Here is a 19,112-nt window from a genome sequence, read left to right as displayed (position 1 = left end):
GCGTTTGTTACTTTAGAAGAACTAGAAAGGACAAGAGCATTTTAAAACAGCATCTTTAAGGACCCTATTATCTATTAAGAACCATATGTAAGGAAAGCTCTCTTAAACCTGAGTTGCTATGGTTTCTCAAGTAGATTTTTGGATACATGTATTAGATCTAGCTTAATGGAAAAGAGGTGTCTGCTAAGAATAACAGAAGACAAGTTACAGGCATAGCGAAGATAAGGGGTTTATGCATAACAGAGGTTTTGTTCCTGTAGAAAATCTGAGGTCGAGTGTCTATCTCAACAGAATAGTATTCTGTGGCATAAATCCAAGAAGCAGCTTTCAAGAGTTAAGATGATTTACTAGCTACTCTAACACTATCCCTTGGCAGGTGTAAGTAGTGTTTACATTTCAAGTGACCCTATTAGCTCTGATACCTTGATGGCTTAAAGCCGTATTTTTCCTCTGAGAAAACAGCTGTGCTTTTCTGTTAATCTTAGTTGATAAGTAGATAAATAATCCTGCAGTTTCTCCTCCTTTAGAAGTGAACATTGTATATCTAAGTGGAAAACTTTCTCTGCAAATGTTTTGCAGTTTAGTGTGTTGGGAACAGTTGGAAATTGTTTTAGTACTATAAAAAGGCTTAGGGGAACTAAGAGAACTTATTCTGTAACTTGTAGTGGAATGTACTGCTATGTTGGTTTGGGTTTTAATTTTTAATTTAGGCGGTAGCTTTAACATTCTACCTTTTAGATGCATCTAAATTGCAAGTATTCAAAAAGCCATGAATATTTCCTGTAAAATGTTTTAGGAGAGAAGGCACAGGAGCAGGTGAATATAAGACATAAGAGGAACACTGTCGTGCTCTGTAATAGCAGGCTGCACTAATTTAGACAGGCGGCTCAGAACATGTTTCCGCATGGTCCTCAAACTATGGAGTGAATGTTTCAGCCTTTAAAAGACTTAATAATGATCTTGAAAAGAGCCATGTTTGATGGGAAGGAGTGAGGTAAGGAGTTTTGAAATTCTATTTTTTGTGAAGTTGTACTTTTTCATGTGATCAAAGGTACAGTGCAGTGATGTGAAACTACATCTGAATGCAAAAGTTGAGGATAATCATTAATGGTTCTTGCAGACCAACTTTCATCCATCTTCTGCAATATCCTTGAATTTTAGTGTTTAAATTTAACTGAAAGCAAGCAAACAAACAAACAAACAAATAAATAAATAAATAAAAATCTATTCAAGCACAGTACTAGCCAGGAATGTTAACCATGCTGATTCATCTGCAGCATCAACCAGAAGTGGACTTGCACAGTAATGTTAATTGTGTTCGGAAATAAATGTTACCTGTCTTTAGATCTGCCCTGTAAGTCACAAAAGTCAAGGATATTTTTCTATTATGACTTCTTATACAGTCTCTATTAGATAGACTTTGGAGTTAGGTTGCATCACTACACCTTTGTCACATGTGTGTTGAAACTTACACATTTTTTTTTTTCTTTGGGAGTTCTGCATTTTACTGTCCACAGTCAAGTTTCATGTATTTTGTTTTACTGTTCATTTCTACAGTATTCAGACTTCTATGCAGAGAGAATAATTCTCCTCAACGTAAAGCATACTGTTCTTTACTATCTACAAAGGCAAGCTATTCACAAATGCTGTTGAAACTATTTGCAGACTGCCTTTGAAGAAGGAAAGGTGGCAATCTTGTTGTATAGACATAAAACTCAAGAGATCACCCAAACTGAATTTTCAGCATTCATGTTGTTGTTTCAGAAGACAGAATTATTTCTAAATTCTAGAACAGTCTTTTAGGGTATCTGATTCTGCCAAACTGAATGTTTTGGAATTTGAGTGTTACTGGAGCTCTTGAAATTGCATGAGCCAAGAGAGTTTATTTACTTATTTATTTAAAAAGCAACAACAAAAAATTAGAAGAGCTATTGATAGTAGCCTAACAGGAGTGAATGGAACAGGCATGAACTGCCTCACCCTGAAATTCATTCCTAGCTATATAACTTCTGCGGAATCTCAAAGCTCCCATGCAAATTCTAGTGTTTCTTCTTGAAACAAACTTATTTTTAAGAAAGATGCCATTAAAAACAAGCCAACATCTTTTACATAGCATAAAGATTTAAAGTAAATATATAAAATGCAGCAAGATGAAAGCAATGCTATTTAAAAGTTTATGGCACAAGGTGTACATTTATGTTTTTATTTGCAAACTTACTTTATCTGAGGAAGTGTTTTCATACATCCAGGTTTATGAAGTGTCATAAACCATGTGAAAAGGTGGCAGCTTCATAATCTTGAAGCATATAAAAATGTTACTCAAGCATTAGAGCCACGAAAAGGAAGTTTTATTTAATTGTACAACTCAGTTCTTCTAGAAATTGGCTGAACTTGTAGCTTGATGGATCTCAGAAGTCCTGCTGAATGGATGACTCCATTTGAAATTCATTTATAGTTTATGTTTCAACTGCTTTGAAACATTAAAACATCACACTTACCAAGTTTGCTTTCTGAATACTTTGTAAAGCAAGTGTGAAAGCTTTTCCTAGGAACGTAACTTTTATATGGGACAAGATATTCACTGCGTAATGTTTTTCTTACCTTATGAAGATCAGAAAATAGATGCACTTGAGGGGCAAGTTAGTTCATTTAAAGACATTTTTGCAGTGCTTGTACAAGAGAGAGAAGTGTGCTTAGATCTGCAACAAGAATGTATTTGTGACCATTAATGACGTACAGAAACCTTTTTGGCAAATGTTTCTTTTGAAACCTTTTACCAGAACAGCATGATGATTGAGCTACCCAGCATCCTTACAGAGTCTGGCATTCTTGGGAATGCCAGCCATTGTTTTTAATGAAGCTTTTGCCTGAATTGTTTAGTTTCAGTTTTCTATCCTATATGTTTTATGAGTGTTGTTACAAATGAATGTCGCTACAGAGGCAGAGCCAGGAGGAGGCCCTTGAACTCAGAGCATTGCACTCAGCTATGGCCTGGTTTGGATGTGTGGTGTGAGGGCAGGCAGCTCCCTCAGATACCCAGTGCTGGCTCCTTCCCCAGGCTATAGAGATGGGTGCTGGTTGTGGGCCACAAAGCCTTGGGACAGACCTGTGGGCATACAGTGCTAAAATCCCTGTGCAGATCTGTCAGCAGGCACTAGGCTTTTCCCATTACTATTACTACCTGCATGTCTGATGTAATTACTGACAGTGCCTTCTTGAGTACTGTTGATTGAGCCAAGCAGAAATAAACATTTAGAGCATTTTTCTCTTCTGACTGCTGCTACCAACTCATATTTGATTTAAAATCTACAAAAGAAACCCACTTCTGTGCATAATGAGAGTTGTGGTATTTGTTGCTTCTGCCTGTCAGCATAATGTGAAGCAGACCTTCATTGTTTGGTGAGAAAACAGTCTTTCTTACTGAGCTGCTTTACCATATGCTGTGCATACAGAAATTTTCAGTTATGCTTTTCAGTCTTATCTGCACAGATATTTCAGTACAAAGAGATATACTTAATTACTAGGAGCAACAGGAGATTTCAGAATAGGGCCCGGAAGCCCTACCAGATTCTAAAATATACAGTGCCATGGCCTCTAGCTAAGGCATATAGCGCTTTGCGGAATAGATTATTTTATTCATTTACGTAAATCTGTTGAGGAAAAAAACTGATTTCAGATATTTTATTCTCAAGGGAAGTGATAATCTCTGTCAAATAATTCTTTCAACAAAACACAGAAAAAGCCCCTTCAATTATAATAAGGCTCTTTTTGCAGAAAATTGATACTTGGAAAACTGAGGTGATTGCATATGAACAGGCTTCTGTGTAAAATAGATGACCTTTTCAATTTCTTATCTGAAGATTTTGCGAAATAGCAATTTCTGTTCCAAAGTCTCTTGTCATCAACTGACTGGAGGGAGCTTATGGAGAAGATGGAATCGGTCTCTTGCCAGAGGTGCACAGTGAAAGGGTAAGGGGAAATAAATGCAAAAATGCAGGATAGGAAGTGCAGCTTATGCATCATGTAATTGTTTTTATAGAGGGTTTGGTTGAATGCTGGAATGGGTGATCCAGGGAGACTGTAGGGCATGCATCATTTCAAATACTCAGAACTTGACTGGCTGTCATCCTGAGCAACTTGATCATGAAGATGGCTTCAGCTTTGAAGTTGGTCCTGCTTTGAGAGTTGATAATAGCTAGTGAATCTTCACATGAACTACATTAATTAATAGCTCTGCAGTTCAAATTTTGAAGGATCAAGATTTGGGAATGCGTAGGATTTCTTTTTGCATAGATATAAACTTGGTTTTCCTTGGTAACCTGGGGACGAATGTTCTCCTTTTTATGAAGCTTGAAAGGCATCTAGTTATCAGTGATGGTTAGAAAAAAGGAATTCCTTGTATGTACATAACTGCCACATCAAAGCATTCTGCATCTATGTTTTTGACTTTAGAAGTTTTCTATCACCATTTACGTAGGGCTCAGTGAGGAAAACAGGAAATTAAACACAGCCTTCTTTGTTCTGTCAGTTTTATAGGACTTTATACAAACTGACTTGCAGAGTAAGACCATTTAATTGAGATGTACAGCGGGCTCCTAATATTTAAATTTGTTTCATAGGGATAAGGGCCTTAATAGTAAATACCCTTGGTGGATTTGAACAGCTAAGCATGGATAAAGTCATGTTAGGTTAAAATGAACAATTATTTCTTCAGTTCTGTATTACTAAATTTAGTATCAGGCAGTGTACTAATTCTGTTGATGATAGGTTTAGTGTAATTCTTTAACAAGATTTGCTTGGGAATGGTACTATGGTACAGATGTGTTTGTGTGAGTTAAGCTTTGAAGGTCAGGCAGTTGTACCTTTTAAGCTTTTAAAATAATATTCAGATAAAAGATTATGTTCCTTTTAAAGTGACGTAGATGACAATAATATGGATTCTGGCCTTTAGACTTCACTTGTCTTTATCTGGTATTATTTTTTTTATGCCTGGGCGAAGAGAACCATAAGCCATGCTGCTTGGTTCATTGGGAATGAAGGAAGAAAATCCTATTAATTTATTTGTTTCAGTTTATTGGCAATTGTGCTAGTAACTATGCATGTTCATTTTCTAGCATTAATTACTGCTATCTAAATAATGTAAGCAAGAGAACACAGGCTTACTTAGTAAAACTGCCTGTATTTTTGGGGACTTTTTAGTGCTTTTGTTTGTGAAGTTAGAATTAAGGCTAAACTTGTCTAATTCTTGGGCGCACTTTCCCTACTTTTTGGTGTTAATATACTTGGCAGCATTCATAAGCAGTACTTTTTTATTTCCTAGGTAGCAGTAGAGATTTCTTTGTTTTGCATGTCCATGATTTAGAAACAAACAAAAAAAGCAAAAACACAAAAAACCCAATTTGCTTCAGTGGTCAAACCTGATTAGTGTATTGGACTTCCCATCCTCCAATAAATAAATATTCATTTATTTAAATAAAATTAAAATAACTTTAAGGAGGCTTTTTTCACTGTTTCTTCTCTTTAAGTGACTGTGATAGAATCACATTGAATTGTGATGTGTTTTACAAAGTCATCTGTCTTGCCTGTGTTTTGCTTTAGTCCTGAAAACCCAGTTGCAGATGTAGCTGTTAGATCACTGTGCAGGTGTAAAGCAGGCACAAAGATAATTGGAGATAGTATTTTTTGTTACACACTTGCCAGGTAGATTGATTAACATTCAGGGGTTGTGTTGGTGATAACTCCTCTGGAATTGTTTCTCATGCAGTAGTGATGGAGGATGAAGTTCAGCTTCTTTTTGTAAGAAACTCATGAAAGATTCTCTGTCTAAAAATAGGAGTAATAAATGTGTCAACAATTTAATCAATTTTCCACTCTTAATGGAAACAAATTATTTTTAATATGCTTCATTTCACATTTGGTCACAGTCCCAGTCAGTCAGCTCTAATTAAAGCTTAGTGTTCAAATAGCATCAAGAATCAAGTCTCATAATTTGGAAAGCAATCTTCACTAGATGAAACAAACTGAGTTTGTTCATGCTTTATTTTTTTTATGTTGTTAGATTTCTCTCTTGTTCAGTACCATGAAAGTAGTGTTTTTAAATCTATTATGGAAAAGATTTATATTGTGGGGAGATGCTATTCTTGGAAGGCAAATTTGGCATAATAACTCATTACTTTTATTTTTCAAAGCTTTAATGGCCAGATTCTTCAGTGTCCTCGTAATCTGTCTCTCTTTGCACACATGCATGTATGTGTATAATCACAACTCCTGGAGGCTTGCTTGACTTCTGTAAATTTGCTGAATTTCCATTTCTCTAAGAGGTAGAAAACCACTTCCTTTTCCTTTTGCTAATGTCAGCCTTCTGTAATGACTGCTGTACAATATGAAATGAAGTATTCAGTGTTAACCTCCAGGCTTATTGTTAATGTGATTCTTCCTGAGATTGTTCAAGAAGAAAATGAAAAGATTACTGTATATGCCAACTATATTAGAATAAGCATGGCAGTAGCTTGTTCTAAGCAACCTGATTTTGGTGCTAGTATTGCTTTAATGTGAAAGGCCAATGAGGAGTAAGATGTTGAAAGTAAATCAACAGAAAGAACTCCACAAAAAACTTTCTATATCACATGTTTCACAGAGGAGTTATTGAATTGGATGACAGTTTTTTCTCACCCAGTTTAAATGGGAAATGAGTTTAACACTAGTTCCTTGACACAGGAGAAGGATAGAAGGCAAATAGGAACAGTAATTCAATAAATATCATTTTGCCAAGTACTTTGACATTGTCAAATTCTTTGTCTTATAGAATCATAGAATCACACAGGTTGGAAAAGATCATTAAGTTCAGTTGCAACCTAAACATACTGTCTTTTTTGACAGTAGTGATAAATTTTGTTCAGGAGATCATATTTTTTTGTGTGTATAATTTCTCTTTAACTTTGTTGACAGGCCACAGAGCTGTGTATATTGGCGTTCACGTCCCATTTGGAAAGCAAGGTCGTCGACGGCATAGACATCGTGGGCATAGACATCACAGAAGAAAAAAAGAAAAGGAAACTGATAGAGAGGATGGAAGAGAATCTCCATCATACGGTAAGGAATTTGTCTGGAGTCCTCTGTGTCTCTTGAAAATAGTCTTATAATAGTTTGTGCTCAATCATTGTTTATGCTGTTCCTTTTATTCTAATTGTAATTGTGTATTTCTGTCTTCAGTCAGGCAAATATTTGTGTTTGTGTTTCATATAGTCATGAAGTGTTGCGCTTCAGGTGTGTAAATGAATGTTCAGCAGCCTGCACTGAATAGGTTAGACTGGGTTTATAATACTTACTTAGCATGAAAGCGTTGGTTATTTGTATTAAACTCAATTTCTCAGATTTTTTGATCTTGTATTTTCTCTGTCACTCAATACTTTCAAAAGTATGGATAAAGCTATAAAGCATTATTTTTTCCAAGCTAACTTGATCTGTGATCTTAAAATATTTACTTGAGCCTTCCAGTTGTCTGACGGTAAGGAATTGTTCTGGCTCCTTAGATTAAGTTTTGATGGATTTCTTTAAATATATTGGATTTGGGACAGAAGCTATTTACTGTAGACCTTCATAGATAATACATACTGTTTTCAAGAGCTTTTTTCAGAAGTGGGTTATTGAATGATGATAACATTGTAAAAGCAAAATTAGTTCTGAGTTTATTAGTAATTCGGATCTCACATCTGTATCTAAAAAATACTCTTGAAGAGAATTCTGTGTTGTGAGCTTTTTGCTGGGAAATGAAACTGTTACATTGTATTTATTCTATAAGAGAAGTGTGAGTTGTTTTACCTGTTGAGTTTCTCCTTTTCTTCAAGACACGCCATCCCAACGAGTGCAATTTATCTTGGGTACTGAAGATGATGATGAACACATTCCTCATGATCTCTTCACTGAAATGGATGAACTTTGCTTCAGGGATGGAGAAGAGTATGAGTGGAAAGAAACTGCTAGGTAAGCTAAAAGTAGATTGTTTCAAGGTGCATTTTCTAGTGATTTTTATTTCAAAGAACTGCAAACTAGATCTGAATTGGAATTTTCTTGAATTGTACGAGTTTTCCATTCAGGCTCAGAAGACTAAAACTATTAATAGTTAACTATTGATGTTACTTAACTCTTGGAGGTCTGACTTGGCACCCTAGAATCAACATTATATACAATGCATTTGAGATGACTTTTTAATCCTATAGTACAGATGAAACCGGGACATGCAAATCAAGTAATGTAACATGATCCTACAGTGTTCTTCTGAATTTGTGAATAGATAGGTATTGTTTAAACCTGATAAAACAAAATGGGCTAGAACTAAAACAGCTGAGCCTGGGCAAAGAGCTAGGTAGGCGTTCTGTTAATCTGCTTAGCTGTCTTGAGAAAAGAAAATCAATATGTACTAAGTCAATAAGTCAAGAGGTAGATCTCCCTCTTCAGTGCTGCTTAGAGCCACAGAGGGAAGGGCTTGCCAAGTTGTCTGTTTTCTGTGCGAAATATAAACGTTTGTATGTGTATTTGTTTCAGGTGGCTAAAATTTGAAGAGGATGTTGAAGATGGTGGTGATCGGTGGAGCAAGCCTTATGTAGCAACGCTGTCTCTACACAGTCTCTTTGAACTGCGAAGCTGCATTCTTAATGGGACAGTCATGTTGGACATGAGAGCAAACACACTAGATGAGATAGCAGGTTACAGCAAAACTTTTTTTGAAATATTTCTAAATTTTAATCTCTACATGAAATGCTTTTTAAAAATATTCTTGAAAATTTAGTATTGAAGAAATAGGTATGTACATGCTTTCTGCAGGTTTTTCTTCTTCTGCTTATAAAGAGCTGGTCCTTCACTTAAAAGGAGCTCTGCTGGTTGAGTAGCACCTTTTTTATTTGCATGTCTTTAGGATGAGGTCTAGAATTTACCTTTGTTCTAATTCCTGAATGTGTTCCTTGTTTCTACAGATGAAGTATAAATATCTTCCAAAGCCTTTCAGGACGTATTTGTGCTCTTTAGTACCATAATTATTAATCATAACTTGGTTGATGTTAACTTGATGCCGTTAGTGCAGTTGAGTGTTGCGTATCTGTTATTCTTTTTTTTTTTCCACCTTTGTAAGAGGTGAGCAGAAATAAATTCTATCTTTGACCTACTGTGTTGAATGACCTCATTTATCACATGGTCATTTTGAGTACTAAAGAATCAACATGAAAAGCTGAAAAGGGTACATGTTTTGTAAATGCAATGTTTCGATCATTAATTGAGTTTTATTAAATTAATTATGGAAGTAATCTTAGTTCATAAGAGAGATTGTTACTGCTTAATTCTGCATAAACAGTGCAGATGTTTTAGGTAGATCTGGAACATATGAAGAGAGTGCATGAATTTGTTTTAAGTTAATGTTTAGTGCCGTTACGAAAGGACACTCAAAATATTTCTGCTTTTTCATATGATTTGTTGGAACTAGAGTTTGGGTGTGTGGAAAGGATGGCTACATGTATAAAAAATTCATCTTTCTGTTGTTGCTGTTCTGTAGATATGGTCTTGGACAACATGATTGCTTCTGGCCAACTAGATGAATCCATAAGGGAGAATGTGAGAGTGGCACTTCTAAAAAGGCACCATCATCAGAATGAGAAAAAATTCAGCAATCGGATTCCCTTGGTTCGATCTTTCGCAGATATAGGCAAGAAACATTCTGACCCTCACTTGCTTGAAAGAAATGGTGAGATAAGTTGTAGTGTCCAATTTGTTCTAACCTGTTACATAGTGTTTTCACTGGGAGATGAAGGAAAATTCAGCTGATAATTGCAGATAAGTGTTTTCTTCTTGATAAGCAATGAACTAATAGTAACAGTGAATGCCATGTGTACCTATGGATGATATTTCTGTGTATTTTTGCATTCACTCAAATGCTTCGCTCCTGCCTGTATATGTAGCATGCATTATTATTTTGAAGTGTAGAATTAAATGCACATTGGCCCTAATGCTTCTTAGGGTACACTTGAATAAAACGCACAATGTTTGAGGAATTTCATCATTGTGGCATAGTTTCATATGTTTGTCAGGTAGCCACTGCTTGCTTATTTAGCTTATGCAAGAGATTTTGCTCTGTGGTCAAGTCATGAGTTCAGTGATGCTGACATTTACTGACTATTAATTCCGTGTTATGTTTACATGGTGAGAGAGCTCACTATACTAATGGTGAAGAAATTAGTTTTATCTAGGACACTGTTCTTGCCATGTTTTCTACAGAAAGATCTATCTGGGGGAGGAAAAAGAAAATGCTCAAGAAAGTTATATGCAATATTTTTAGTGACATTAAACTACAGAGCAGTTTACTTTTCTTTTTATGGCTTGTTTCCATCCCTGACTTTTTTTGTTTGTTTTTACACTTTGCATTAACTAAGCCATTTGAAGCTAAATTTATTAGTATAGTGAAAACTTAATACTGATTTCATGAGTCACTCCTTGCAACAAAGTTTCTTTCCAGTCTTTGGAAATACCTCATTTCTTAAAACATACGCTCTTGCTTAGTTAAGTGCTTTTTGGGTTGAATCCAGGTTCAGTACATCTGTGTGCTCTCAAACCCAAACTTTCTGATGCATGTTCTTAGCTAGTAAGTGATTCATACTTTTCACTGATAGTTTCAGAATCAGTTTTTCCTAGAAAGGAAATGTGACTGATTAGAAGTACAATTTCTCCCATATAACTTCTGACTCTTTCTTTTTTGTTTAGAAAATGTGAAAGTGTCCAATATAAACTTGTTTTACCCATGCTTTAACAGTTATATCCCAGTACTGACTTTTCATATGCTTGTTAATGTTTCCTTTATTGTCATATAGTCATCCTCTACTAAACTGGTAAAACAAACACATGTGTAGAATAATTCTTAGGCACATCGTTCACATGTGTGTTTAGTTTTAGGACATCCAATGTTCATAACACAGACATCCTTACAAGCCCAGTGTAGATGTTATCCTTAGTGATAAACACGGATAAAATCAACCAATATGCTTTGCTGGCCCTCATGACTTCACTGTGCTGCCATTGGAATAGCTCAACTCTAAGACTTCAGTTCTTATTTTAAATTGTTTGTATCTGTAGGACCCACTTTTCCATGCTGCAGGGGGATGTGTGTGACATTTACCTAGGTATACTTTCTGAGCCTCTGCCTTGCAAGTTGTTCTGGAGTTGTCCAGTGTATTGGTCTCTGTATAGTGCCTAGTACAAATGTGAGACTAAATATGTCTAGTTTGGTTTTGCTTGATGGCGTATTATGTGTAAAGAGCATGGCTTTGATTTTACGAATTGTAGGATAAGTAAATGTTTCCCTTCTCAAGGCAACTTTCATCTCAGGAAAAGTGTTTTTTTTTCCTCTCTCACTCTCTTTTTTTTTTTTTCTTTTGTGAATAGCACTAAACATTCTAATGGAAATATGAAGATACAGTCTCTATTCCTGCTTTAGAAAGAACTAGAACTCATTACAAACTGAAATCTTGAAGGACCTATGACAAGAATATTCTCTTTAACATGAAAATAGTGGGGATGAATTCAGTGGAGACTGGATAGGGGAAGAGAAGTAACAGTGAATTTTGGAGAGATGTGTTTGGTTTTAGGCAAATGGGGGGTATTTGGTAAGTCATAGTAAAAAAAGATGGAGAAGGAACCATGTAAATTTCTCTCTATAGCCTGTTTAAGACTACACCTGGCTAGAAATCTTACACTTAAATCAAGGCCTTTGTAGGAAGACAGCTGCATGTAACATGATTCGGTAGTTCGATCATGTTGTTTTGAAAAATATTTTCATAAAAAATATTAATTACACTTAATGCAATTAATTGCGAATTCTTGCAATGTATTAACTGCTAATGATTTTTAAGGTAGGTTTTCTTGATGGCATTAGAGGTAGCTGCTGTGTGATTTGGAATAAGTTTTAGGAGACATGAAGAGTCATTTTCAAGAGATACTATTTTTTAGTTTTATTCTTATATTAAAATAATAATTGTGCATTTTAAAACACTATCTTCTCCCACATTTCTTTAGTGTTCTGATTTATACTTTCGAGTAACTTCTGACTTTTCTAATGTCAAAAATCAGATTTGCTCTCACCTTGTCTTACTTGCATGAGTGTGATGCTTTTGGCCCATGAAGCTTGCAATTTACTATGTAAATTGTTAATCCATGTTTGTTTCTCTGATTTAGTATTTCCCTGTTGTAAGCCTTATGGTGTTTCATTTGTTTTATCTCAGGGGAAGGCCTTTCAGCCTCCCGCCACTCTTTGCGAAGAGGTCTCTCTGCCTCAAATATTTCCCTGAGAGGAGAAAACCGTTTGTCAGTTCTTCTCAATTACCTTCTTCCCTCTTCAAGAGCTGGAACCCCGGCAACCTCAAGGTGTACAACCCCTGTAACTACCCCTCAAAACACACCACCCTCCAGTCCTACCTGCAGCCACCTGCCAATCACAGGTGCCCAGCCAAGTCCACTTCAGGGCAAGGATATTCCTTCAGTAATTATCCACCCACCTGAGGAGGACTTAGAAGTGCAGGAAAGCCAGGAAGAGAAGACAGAGGAGAATGTTGGGAAAACATCAGGCAACTATCAAAATTTAATCTATCCACGTGTGAGGCTTTGTGCATCAGAATCGCTGCACTGTGATGTTTTTGGCACATAACTTGGGCACAGAGGATTGTGATAACGGTTACTTCTGCCTGCATGTTTTATTTCTTCTCACTTGTAACTGTTTTCTTGTCAGCACTTCTAACTTTTTAGCTTTTTAGTGAAAGCTTGCAACAAATCATTTATTTAACCTTCACTGGCATAGTTGAAAAAGAATAAGGTTTTAAAACTTAATATATTAGCAGAATGTCAAAAATGGTGGCCTTTTTCTATCACTCACAGTTCATGCCAGGTTTCGTTTTTATTGTATTTTTGTCATTGGATGAAGTAATGTTTTACACAAGTGATTGATATCCAGAGGTAGCTACAGCCATAGTAGTCATAGTGAAATATTAGAATGACTATTGAAAGAATTAGGAAGAATGCAGTAGTCAGTCTTATCCGTAGATTAGTTTTATTATGAAATCATTGAGCAGATTTATTTTTACTTTCGTGCTTTTACAAACCAGGACCATTATAAAATGTAGCAGTTTGATGGAACTGGCAGATTGAATGCATCTGTACCTGTTTCTAGGTAGCTTTCCATTAGTGAAGTGTTTCAACATCAGACATTATTTTGTTGTTTGATATGCAACAGTAAGGTAAGGTAGCTCGGAACATTCCTAGGTCAGAGCTCATTAATTTATTAGCTTGCTTATTATTAGCCTATTGTATTTAATGTAATATGTGCTTTGCTGTTGGCAAAATCATCAACTACACAGCGACTTCAGAATACTCCTGGATAAATCTTGTTTTTTGTTTTTTTTTTTAAAGGGATAACCTTGCTTTTTAGCCTTCAAACTCTCCTGCTGCTCTTTTTTTTTTTTTTTTTTCCCTAGAACTTCTTTCCTGCCATAATTTAACTTCTAGGTTTTTCTGCATTGTATCTATGTATATTTAAAACAAACAACAAAAGAAGGCGATTTTACCCAAGTCTTTCATCAGGGAAGTTTTTCTTGCTTTCCTTCCCTTCTTATTTAGTAATTAGACTGAAAGATTGTTGGGACTTAGTTCAACCTGAACTGCTGCTGTGCACAAACTGTGTTTGAAAAATTATTTGAAAAATATTTGAAAAATACACTTTGTTTTGTTGTTTGCATGTATTTAGTGTAAGTATCCTTTTTTTTTTTCCACTCTTCCAACTCTATGTGTTCATCACTTTATTAGGATTAGTTTCAATGTAAAGCAGAGCACACTGTTAGATACAGCAGTAAAAATAAGCTAACAGAAAAGGCTGTGGTTATCTGGTTTTTCACATTTTGCAGCCAAGCTGCTTGAAAGGAAAGAGTAGGTTATTTTACAGACTATGATACTGAGTTGAGACCTCCAACCTTATTTCGATTCAGAAAAGTGTACACAGATCCCTCTCTGACTCCGTGAAGGAAAATAAAGAGAATTCACATGAAGGCTGATCTCTCTTATGAATGACGCTTCTAAGATAATTGAAAAACAGAAGTAAAGTAACAGCTGTAATCAGTTTTCAGTTCCCTTATTTTCTACTCATCTGACAGGAATTCCAGACTCAGGATCTCAAGAACCCAACAGAAAGCAAACAAATGAAGATTGAATACTTGATGCTATTACTCTATCATTGTTAAAGCTTTCCACCAGAACCTCCAAGTCACATTCATATTATTTTTGTCCCTCAAGGGGTTGTTTCTCATAACTGAAAAATCTGAAAGCCATGATTTCCCAGTTAGTCCTTAAGTAAATATCTTTCCAGAGAAAGATGAGCACCAATAATGATGGAACACGGTTTTGTTTTCTGTTGGTTTTCTCCCCACTCCCAGTTTTTAATTTGAGACATCATCTGACCACAGAGAGACGTTTTCCCTTCAGATGCTTTTGAAGACATTCTCAGACTGTGATTTCTGGCCTGTAACTGAGCTGATCTCTGTCTTCTGAGACAGACTCAGAATGGATCTTTGAAGCAAAAGTCATCTTCCTTGTCAGAAAAACCCACTTGTCTGAGTTCATTCCATTTAGGGATCATGGTCTGTGATTCAGAGTATTGCAGCCTGCATACTTTTTCATCTTGATAATTGACTTTGCCTTCTCTCAGTGAAGTGTTTTAATTTGCTAATAGATGGCTTTCTTTTCAGCATTCTTCTGTCCTTGTGCTATTCAGTTTTTATTTTCTTACTCTTTTGTAAGTAGCTGAAAGGATACTGAAATTGATGTGATTTACTGTAAAAGGCAGTCAGGTAGGAACACTCTTAAACTGCCACTTGATTTTTAGCAACCAGTCATCAGTTTATATAAAGTGAAGCAGGCAAGAGATTCCCTTTGAAATTATTTTCTTTTGTCGTCTATCAAGAGCAGCTTTATTTTTTTTTCAAGCTTTGAAATTGTTGCATTATGAATTTTGTAGGTTGAGCTAGGAGGGCAAATGTGTCAGAGGTAAAGATGAACATTTAAAAGTTTAATGATGCTTGTGAATTGTAATCCCTGTGAATAACAGCTAAGGAGCTTGCTACGTGAGATCTCTTGATTCCCTGCTAACTGTGTTATAAAGCTGTATAAAATAATGTTCAAAACAACAAGTATTTCTTCAAGGGGAAATGTGATATGACTTTGTCTTTATAACTTTTCTATTTAATAACTATTGTCCGTATGGACATAATTCTGTTGGAACAGTTATGCTTAAGTGTTGAAGGGTAGAAAGCAATTGTGATTGGTTGATCAACTGAGTATAGTATTTATAATGTTAACTCGTTACTTGTGCATGATTAGATTTCACAAAGGAAGTTATAGCTTATTAACTTCATTTGCTTTTTTGCTTCAGTAAAAACTGACCACACCACTTAAACTCATATAAGCTATAGAAGTGAAAATTAGTGCTTAAGGCTTGGACCTGCATGTTTTTGATTGGTGATGGCACTTTGAAAGAGTTTTTTGGAAATAAATTTGGGGAACTAATAAAATGAATTTAGTTGTAATTTGAAATGTTAAATAATAGCAAGTTGCTAAGTAGTAAGCATGGAGGGAAGCAACTGTGCATTTCCAGCAGTAGTTAGAGTAGAACAGTAGCCAGAAGGTAGCCACTGAGGACTTTGATTTTATTTTGACTGGAGTGATGATTGATCTAAATACATACGTACTGCATAAAATACAGGTCTTAGGTTTTTGGCTTTGTTTAGTTGTTTTGGAAGTATGTTAAGGCAAGTTTAATGTCACATCTGAAAGTTCTAGTTTAGACAGTTAATACAAAATGCTCCTCCAATACACACTGAACTGAACAGAGGAACACTCTGTAATCCAAAAAAAATAGCATTTAGGTTTAGCTATGCATCCTTACACCAGTTTAAGTGCTACTTGTGCAGGGCTGACTATGGCAACATGACAGTTGGTATATTAGAACACTTGAGTCACTTAGTTTTTGCACCCTTCACCGAACATGCAATTCAGTGTTAGCTTAGCAAGCTATGCAAAATTATTTTGTCCTGGTGTAGGTATCAGAGGGATGCCAAATATTTAACTTGAGTATCTTCACTGTACACCACTGCTCAGCTAATATACTAAAGAGACGATTTAGTACAGCAATCATCTCATTGGATTAAGACTAAGAGCTTTGTTGTGCTGATTGAAGTCAGGGTTTGTATGTACGGTGCTATTTGCTTGAATGGGTTTAGTTTACAATCAGTATTGCTTCTTATAATTGTAGCCTAAGGGTTGCCAGTCTTTTTACAATTGGAATACCTGCTACACAGCAAGGTTATCGGTAACAAGTATTTGTTTGGTATTTAAGGTCTTCTAAATACAGTGAAGATGCTGTCTAACAACTACTGGGTTGGTTGCAGTTAAAATGTCAACATTTGTTAGATTTTTTCTACAATCAGAATCTCTCTTACTTTCTAATGATGGCTCTACAAATGGCCATCATATTGCCTAAGGCAATATTTACTTTTTATTTATTTTAATTGTTATTTTGTGGGCACAGTGAATTGTTAATGTTGCATTTATGATACTAATGTGGAGCACTCTGAATAACTTGCACATTTGCTTTAAGTGAGCTGCCACAGTTTGTTTTAATACATTGCATCCTTGGTTCACTTTCAATGCCATTTTGAGCTTATCTCCTTTATTTGAATTTAGGACTGTTAGCATCTCCTCAGTCAGCACCTGGAAATTTGGACAATGGGAAGAGTGGAGAGGTTAAAGGTACTGGGACAGGTGGAAGCAGAGAAAACAGCACTGTTGATTTTAGTAAGGTAAATTGCATTAAATGCCTTTGTTTTTAGCACAAGAGCTATGTAGCAAAAATTCCATTAGCTCTTACTGCAGTCTTAGTTACATACAAGTGGTGCGTAGTATCAGAATGTTGCATACGCTAAATATGTCAAAAGTTCTGTAACTCAATGGGACTGAACTTCTAGTTTGGTTGTTGGTGAACTTTTTGGTATTTTGTTAACTTAAGCGTATATCGGTACTTTCTTATGTAAAAGGTGATGTTTTCAGGTCTGCTATAAAGGCTTATAAAAACAATGTGGAAGTGCTTTCTCCTAGGTGCTTTTATTTGGGAGCAGGCACGTGTCCCTTACAGGGAATTCATTCTTTGAGTTTGCTATCCAAAAGTTACTGTTCATGTTAATTACTAGGAGTATATAATATTACACTATAAATCAAATCTTTTGTACTATAAATTCATTCTATGCCTTTTTGATAATTAAAATTTGCTGGGTAAGTTGTATTAAGGCCATTACTGTAAAAGTCAGTCTGTAGTGTCATCTGTATTGTGTAACACAAAGAAAATTGGTTTGCCACGTTAAATAATTATGCTTAAGCAAAGGGAACTTACAATGTAGTTCTCATCTGATGATAGCAGGTGCCATTTATTCTTGCTCCTCTGTCACAGTTTTTGTGTTTTTGCTTGGCCTGTCCTTCTGTACACCTGCTTGTCTCCTGTTGAGCAGGAGTCAGTCTCCTGGCACTGTAGTTGTGGCACACTTGGTGTGGGACGCAGGAGGCCATCTGTAAGTTCTCTAGATAGTGGTGTCATTGGTGCTTGTGCATGTAATATCTGTGGACAAAAGAGTTCATGTGCTTTTCTGAAATGATGTGCGGAAGTGAAAGCTCAGATCTTTCAGCTGTCACTCTTTGTGGATGAAATGCAAACATACAAATTATTTTTCAAAATTACAACTTCCTAATATATTTGAAATACACAACTGTGAAATAACTGCATTCCAGAAACCGTGAGTGATTACATGAACTCTCCTTAGTTGATTGTGCTTCATTTAAGCATGTCCTGTCACAATATGTTTGTCATGATAAGTAATCTTAGAAAGATGGTTATGCAGTCTGGAGTCTTTTAGAATATAATAGGAAGTAGTAATTGTACTTATAAAAATAATTTATTATCAATAACTGGCAGACTGATATTTTGTACGTATGTCTGTCTTTTTCATGTTTTGGGGGTATTTATTTTACTTTTATATATTTTGTTGTAGCTTTTATGTCCAGTAAGTACTGATAAACCAAGATTTCATGTGTTAGAGTTTATGTTAACAAATGCAATTGTTTCATTTTCACATTACTAGGTTGACATGAACTTCATGAGGAAAATTCCTTCAGGAGCAGAAGCATCAAATGTGTTAGTGGGAGAAGTAGATTTTCTAGAAAGACCTATTATTGCTTTTGTGAGGCTGTCTCCTGCTGTGCTTCTCTCAGGCCTCACAGAAGTTCCAGTACCTACAAGGTAAATAAATGCCTGGAAAGTCTGGCTTTACTTTTCGTATAAGTAAACCTGTAGTATAAGTTAATAATGTTTCACATCTCAAGTAGAGTATGTACAAAATCGCAGACTGTCAGCTTTGAAAATCTAGACTTAGGTTGAACGCTGTAACAGAGTGTTTGGTTGTACCTCAACCCTAGAGGAGACCATTTTCTACACACATTGATGCACTATTGCATACAACAATATGGTGTTTGACAAAAGTCTGTAAATATGTGGGTTTTATTTATTTATTTTAAAAATTTCTAAAGTGTGTGTCTGTCTTCATTTTTTCAGCCTATGTACCATAACAACAGGCAAAAATAATCTTCGCAATGTTTGCTTCAGTGTCGGAATTTTGAGATGGTAGTTACCAAAAGAGCTCATGATGATTCTTGGGAAATCCAAACAGATTATTCTACTAATGGAGCTAAAATTTTCCTGTCTTAAATTTTTCAGAATGGTATAGCATATGTTATTCTGAAGATACAATATCAATTTTGGTTATTGTAGTCAATAAACAGAACATCAAACTTTTTGTGCCTTGAAATGGAAGTGCTGCTTTTTTGACAGGGTAGCGTTGTTTTCACACGTTATAGTAAAAAGATTTGCTGAAGTTTACTCTTAGTTTTATATCCTTTTGAACTTTTAAGTACTAGCCCTGTTTTTATAAAAACAATCATAATTCTGCTAGTGATGTTCTGATAATTGTGAGTGGAAATTGAGCTTATCT

The 19,112-nt window shown here is 35.5% G+C and overlaps 1 protein-coding gene across 7 annotated transcripts in view; it reads left to right on the top strand.

The window, feature by feature from the left end:
- Positions 1-19,112, top strand: part of SLC4A7 (solute carrier family 4 member 7) — a 78,694-nt gene that overhangs the window by 34,608 nt on the left and 24,974 nt on the right. For 4 of the 7 annotated variants that reach the window (XM_032442354.1, XM_032442355.1, XM_015853940.2 and 1 more), the window contains exons 3-9: positions 6,949-7,092; positions 7,848-7,983; positions 8,545-8,705; positions 9,545-9,733; positions 12,261-12,602; positions 16,762-16,877; positions 18,207-18,364. In XM_032442354.1, the coding sequence (XP_032298245.1) occupies positions 6,949-7,092; positions 7,848-7,983; positions 8,545-8,705; positions 9,545-9,733; positions 12,261-12,602; positions 16,762-16,877; positions 18,207-18,364 (1,246 nt within the window). The remainder of the gene's footprint in view (positions 1-6,948; positions 7,093-7,847; positions 7,984-8,544; positions 8,706-9,544; positions 9,734-12,260; positions 12,603-16,761; positions 16,878-18,206; positions 18,365-19,112) is intronic. The other 3 variants (XM_032442358.1, XM_032442356.1, XM_032442357.1) reach the window with 2 other exon arrangements.

Source organism: Coturnix japonica, chromosome 2 (genome assembly GCF_001577835.2).
Source record: "Coturnix japonica isolate 7356 chromosome 2, Coturnix japonica 2.1, whole genome shotgun sequence".
Classification (NCBI taxonomy): domain Eukaryota; kingdom Metazoa; phylum Chordata; class Aves; order Galliformes; family Phasianidae; genus Coturnix; species Coturnix japonica.
This window is presented reverse-complemented; position numbering and strand designations above follow the sequence as displayed.